Raw genomic sequence first — 6,590 nt, 5'->3', positions numbered from 1 at the left:
GACCATAAAACATAAGACAGATATACACAGATATTTTCCCCTGGATCCCAAAACCAAGACTACCAAATCGATTTTTCATTATGTGCCTTTCAATGTTACAATATATATATATATATATATGCATGTCAAAGCATTCATAAACCCCCATCCATTAACCCTGGATTAGAACATAATTGTAGTTCCCTTGAATGGATCTACAAAATACCATGTGAAAAAGCCATGCACAAAACAATAGGTAGGTTGTCCTGCCTAATATAGGGTCAAAAAAAATTTCTTGAAGCACTACCCCAGACCCTGTGTAGGGGGGCGGTATGCTTCTCCCAACACAATAAACAAATGAGGCTATTAGCCTCCCTATGACTCCCCCGCGTGTGCAAATAATCGTGGAAATAATAGAGCACACACCCAACATTCTCCCACTTGTTGTTTTCTTTTCCACACAGGGGCTCATAGGAGAGCTTAGTCATTGGTCTAGAAATGCAGAAATGCAATACCCATTGTTTCTCTAGACCAAAAAAACTTCTTAATGCTCACATACTTCATCAATGCATCTGCAACATTTTTCAAAGTGTCGACCTTTACCCACAACACCTTTTTTTCCTCAACCATATCCCTCATAAAGTGATATTGAACATCAATGTGCTTTGTCTTTTAATAATAAGCAGGGTTTGCACTTTGGCTATCACATTTTATCATTATATCTCGTTATACTAACCCCATAATTGAGCACAATATCTGCAACCAAAATGCTTACATGAGTGGTTTCCATGTATTCTGCCTTTGTATTTGAATGTGCCACTCTAGACTGTCTCTTGCTCATCCAATTGACTTCTCCTCCAAATAGGTTAAACACATACCCACTTGTAGATCTTCTCTGATCTAGATCTCCAGCCTAGTCTGCATCAACAAAGCCATGAATGTCCAAAACTCTATCCAATCCCGATCTTCCTTTGTAGCACAAACCATAATCACTAGTGCCCCACAAATACCTGAAAACCTACTTCACTGTTGTCCAATGCTCCTTCCATGGTTTTGACATAAACCTGCTCAATACTCCCACTACATGTGTAATGTATGGTCTAGTACAAACCATTGCATACATTAGGCTACTGACTGCACTTGCATATGGAACACGGGACATGTCCTCTTCCTCTTCTTGTGTCTTGGGACACTGTTCAGCATATAACTTTACACCTACAATAATAGGAACCTTCAGGGGTTTACTATCCTACATATTAAACCTCTACAATATTGTCTCGACATAATTCCTTTGGTTTAACTAGAGCTTCCTCTTTTCTTGATATCGTTAAATTTCCATGCCCAAAATATAGTTTGCAGCACTAAGATCCTTTATGTCGAATTTGGAGGACAATTGGGTCTTCAAATCCTGGATAATTTCTTTGTCATTTCCAATCAACAACATAGCATCCACATACAAGAAAAAATAAATAACACAGTCATAAATTAATTTAAAATACAAAAAATGATCTTCTTTGCTTCTGGTGAAGATAACTCCTCGTATATATGTATCAAATTTTTGATACCACATCCTTGGTGGTTGTTTTAACCCATACAGAGAATTTTTTAACATGCATACCATTTTTTTCTTACCCTTCACCGCAAAGCCTTCATGTTTCTTCCTGTAGATCTCTTATTCTAGATTCCCATGAATAAATGTTTTCTTCACATCCATCTGTTCTAACTCAAAATCAAAAGCAGCAACAACATATAAAAGTAATTTAATAGAAGCTACCTTGTCAACACGAGAAAAAAGATCACCAAAATCAATTCCTGACACCTGGGTATAACCTTTTTCTACAAACTGAGCTTTATATTTCTCCACCTTGCCTTCTGTATTCATATTATTCTTTTTTTTTTCCAAAGAAAAAACGAACTTTTTTTATAAGAAGTAAAAAAAGTTACATGCAGATGAGTTAACATTCTGAACTGTCTGCCTAATAAAAGGCCAGCCTCCTCTAGAGAGGATCCTCAGCACACCTACCTCGTGCTGCCCAGAAGTAAAAACACAAGCCCTCGGCCTAGACAGCCGAAACCAAAGGATGAAAACATAGTCCAGATGACCCAGATCCAGCTGGGCCTCCTTTCAAAAGGAAAACAACCCAGCTGATCCATACCCAAGTATCATAAACACAACAGCTCAACAAAAAACGGAGCATCAATGTATCTGAAAGTAGTAAAATAAACAGGAGTTTTTTAGACTAGTGCTACTAGATTTCCATGAAAAAACAACAGAAAGAACTCTAGAGCAACTAGCAAAAAGAAAAGCTATGCATATGGAGGGAGATCCGACACACAGATCTGTTCCTGGATCTGCTCAGTTATTCTCCACGTGCCCAGATCTTGTTGTAGACCTGCCTTAGAAAGCCCATCTGCGACCTCATTGAATTCCCTGTATATATGTTCAATGGAGAAGACATTAAACTGTTGTTTTAAAGATTGTATTTCTTCTAAAAGGGGCAACAACATATAATTCTGACATCTGAATTTCCCAATGACCCAGTTTATAACATTCAAAGAGTCTCCATAAATCTGAATGGTGCGGATGTTTTTTTGGATGAGCCAACAGAGCAGAAGTTTTAAGGCAGAGAGTTCGGCAAAGTTATTTGATCCCGTTCCAGTTCCAACCGCAGCCTTGAGAGTGTGAGCGTTATTAATGTGAATGCATATCCCAGCACCCGTAATGTTATTTTGAGCAGCACCATCGAAAAAAGCCCACGGGAGCCCTTCCCGAATATTTGGTGCTGTTCTCTGATTTCGATTGTTTTGCTCCTCATTCAAGGGAATGCTATCAAAAATGGCGATGCTTTGAATGGCCACTGCAGCCACGGGAGATAACTTTTCTCTAAAAATGCTACGATTTCTTGCAAGCCAAACACCCCAGCAGATGATGGGGGGAAAATTCCTCAAGTTCCTCTCCTGAAAATGATTCCACCAGTATTCCCAGGTTGCATTTAAATCGACCCCTTCCCATCTTAGTTTTACATTCAGGAGCCTTTCTGCCTCTATCCAAATCTGTTTTGTGAACGGACATAGCAAGAAAAGATGGTCAATGGTTTCTTCATCCGCAAAACACAGAGGGCATCTGCCTGGTCCCTGTTTAAACCGAGCTTGCAGAAAATCCCAGGAAGGGATTTTATGGTTTAAAGCACACCAGAAAAAAATCCTAGATTTTTTTGGGCATTTTAGCTTAAACAAAGGTTTTGACCACCAAACAGGAGGAGTCCATCCTTTATTCTTCACCAAGAAGATATAGCCAGCCTTTGGGGAGTAGAGTCCTGATTCAGCATGTGCCCAGACCAGAGAATCTGGCCTATCCATAATTCTGACATTTGATATTCTCAACTCCTGAATATAACGCTGCCAATCATCTCGCCAAAAGACATTTAGACCAAAATCCTCTCCAGTCTTCCAGGCCTGGCCCCAAATAGAAGTTTGCTCCATACTAGCTATCTGATTTAAACTTTTTATACCCATGCCCTCCAGATGAGTAATCAGTTCCGGGGAAAGGGCAAAATCTTCACTGCAACCTACCCAAGGGTCTCTGCCAATCCTCAGACTTTCTCCATTCCCAACTCTCCATGCCAAACCTTGTTCAATTACCTTAAAAGCCTCCGAAGTGGCTTTCCAAATGACTGAGCAATTCCTCCCTTTCTTATTAGGCCTTCTTATCCAATCTTCAATCGGGATGGGATCAATGTATTTCCTTTTTACCACCTTCGTCCAAAGATTCTCCATTGTTATGATTCTCCATCCTGATTTAGCAGCTAGAGCCTGGCTAAAATCTACAAGATTTTTTAGCCCCCAACCTCCCCAATCTTTTGGCCTTGCGATTTTGTCCCATGCCACCCATGGGAGAACAGACTCTTCCTTGGACCCCGACCAAAGAAATCTACTGCAAAGCTGCTTTATTTTGTGGAGGATTCCTTTGGGTATCCATGTCAAGGCTGCCCAGAAAACTGGTATAGCCTGCAGTACTGAATTCACCAAAGTGAGTCTTCCAGCCCTCGACAGCCATTTGAAACTCCAATGGGCAATTTTTTGTTCAATCTTTGCTACTAACCAATTCCAGTCCTGCTTCCTGTAGGAGGTTGGCTTGAGCCAAAAACCAAGGTATTTAAAGGGCTGCTCCATATTACATGTTCCAAAAGGCAGCTGAGTCTCGATAGCTGTCTCTTCTTGCCTACTGAAACCCTCAAAAATCAGCTGAGACTTTCTGTCATTTATTTTTAGCCCTGTTGCTTTTAGAAATAGATCAAGGATAGACTTTAGCTCTAATATTTCAGATATATTCCCATTTATAAACAACAGGATGTCATCAACGAAAAGCAGATGTGTGATAAAAAGGTTAACAGCAACTTCCAAACCTTTGATCAAACCTGAACTTTTAGCCTTTGTGATAAGCCTACTTAGACCTTCTGCCGCAAGGAGGAAAAGCAGAGGGGAAAGCGGGCACCCTTGGCGAAGACCTCTTTGGCTTTTGAAGAAATGTGAAGCAGCTCCATTTATCAGAACAGCAAAATTTACGTTTGTGATGCATCCCATGATCCATCTAATGAACCCTGCTTGGAAACCAAGGTGCATCAAAAGCATCTTGAGATATGTCCAATTGACCCTATCATAAGCTTTGGCTAGATCAATTTTTAGCACTGCCCCCTTCTTATTTGCCTGCCTGAGACTGTGTATAGTTTCTTGTGCTACTCCAATAGCCTCATGGATCTGCCTCCCGTTTAGGAAGCCAAATTGTTCCTTTGAGATATAGCAGGATAGGATAGGTTTCAGGCGTACCGCAATAATCTTTGCTATAATCTTGTAGATAGTGTTGCATAGGGAGATAGGCCTGAAATCTTCAAAGGAGCCAGGATCCTCTTTTTTCGGAATGAGGGCAATGAAAGTTGCATTGAACGGCCCATATATTTCTCCTTTAATTCTAGACTCCTCCACCACCTCAGAAAGTTCTGCCCCAATGGATTCAAAGAAGTGAGTGAAGAGTTCTATGGACCAGCCATCAGGTCCAGGACTTTTGTCTTTTGCCATGGACTTTATAACACTCTCAACCTCCTCTTTTGTCACCTCTCTAAAGAGGTCTTCTGCCTCCTCCTCCTCCACAAAACGAGGAAAGGCCTGAGCAGTTCTGATGATTTCTGGTAGATTAATATCCCCCGGATCAGCAAAGAGGGACTGAAAGTGATCTTTCCCCATAGCAGACAGATCTTCGAACGAAGATGCCTCCCTACCTTCCGAGTCCCTCAGCTTCCAAATAGTGTTTGCATTCCTCCTCCCTTTTGCATAGTTGTGGAAAAATTTTGTATTTTCATCCCCTGCTTTTAGCCAGATAGCTCTGCTTTTCAACCTCCACTCTTCTTCTTTATCCAATAAAATCTTCGCCCTCTTCTTTTCCAACTCCAAAATTTTCTCTTTAGATTCCAAAGATGCATAGGCGTCAGCCTCTGGTTCTTCCAGAACCCTCAGGGCTTCATCAATGCTTACTAAATCTTCAGATTGTTTCCTCCTCCTTTCAGAGGCCCAGACAATGGTTGCTTTCTTCAACCTTTTTAAATTTTCCATGAACCTCCCAGCTTTGCTCCCCTCAAGGTCAGGTCTCGGGTGCCTCCAAGTTTCATGGAAAAGCTTTATGTAAGATTCCTCCTGGAGCCAGAGAGCATTGAATTTGAAAGGCGAGGCCGGCTTATGAGGGGGCTTTGAGAACTCAAGGAGAATGGGGAAGTGATCTGAATTTCCACCTTCCCCTACCCACTGCCTGAATAACGGAACCAGAGATGCCAATCTCTCGCTGATGAGGAACCTATCCAACCTTTTAGCAATTCTATGCTCCCCAGTCCTCCTGTTTCTCCAAGTAGGTTTAGCTTTTATGATGTTTACATCAATCAGCTGATGAGACAAAAGAGCATTTGTAAAGAAATCCGTCAAAGGATCCTCCCTTGCAAGAGGTCCCTAGGCTTCCGAAGTTCCCATGGAAAAATTAAGGTCTCCTCCAGTGATGAGATTCTTGTCCTGTACCAAACTTTTGGAGAGAAACTCATTCCAGAACGTTGCCCTTCCTTGACATTGTCCATAGAAATTTACAATTGTCAGAGGGAAATCAAACTCTGATGATACAACCTCCATTCCCAGGACATTTTGGAGTCCCCATGAGGATAGCACTTTCAACTTTCCTTTTTTGAAACCCATAGCAATACCTCCCGAGTGACCAGAGGCATCTGCAGCCATGAAAACCCATCCCGGGAGAAGGGAGCAGAGAGCTACTTCAACTTCCATACTCTTTCCTAAAGTCTCCTGGAGGAAAACAATATCAGGGTTGCAGCGAGAAATAAGGTCTTTTAGAGCTAGTTTTTTAGGTTTACTAGCTAAACCCCTACAGTTCCAAGAGAGGCAGATCATTTGATAACCGTCTCAGGGGGTTTTGCTGCTCTAAGCGCCCCAGGGATTGTCATCTGTTTCCCATCAGCAACATCAAAAATTGCTTTTTCCTGAGTAATGTGTAATCTCGATTTTCTACCTCTGCTCTTTTTTGTGTGGCATTTTGGAGTTTCTAACCCTAATCCTCCTAC

The 6,590-nt window shown here is 41.4% G+C and overlaps 1 protein-coding gene across 1 annotated transcript; it reads right to left on the bottom strand.

Annotated features, from left to right (window-relative positions):
• Positions 1–2,286: 2,286 nt before the first annotated feature.
• Positions 2,287–6,297, bottom strand: LOC149213280 (uncharacterized). Its single transcript, XM_089388957.1, has 3 exons — positions 6,040–6,297; positions 5,372–5,910; positions 2,287–5,251 (listed from the first exon to the last, which is right to left on the bottom strand). The coding sequence occupies exons 1-3, from the start codon at positions 6,295–6,297 to the stop codon at positions 2,287–2,289; spliced, it is 3,762 nt and encodes a 1,253-aa protein (XP_089245083.1).
• Positions 6,298–6,590: the final 293 nt, after the last annotated feature.

The sequence above is a fragment of the Pinus tabuliformis genome, chromosome 1_1, assembly GCF_031772625.1.
Source record: "Pinus tabuliformis cultivar Carrire ecotype Pingquan chromosome 1_1, CPIR1, whole genome shotgun sequence".
Taxonomy (NCBI): domain Eukaryota; kingdom Viridiplantae; phylum Streptophyta; class Pinopsida; order Pinales; family Pinaceae; genus Pinus; species Pinus tabuliformis.
This window is presented reverse-complemented; position numbering and strand designations above follow the sequence as displayed.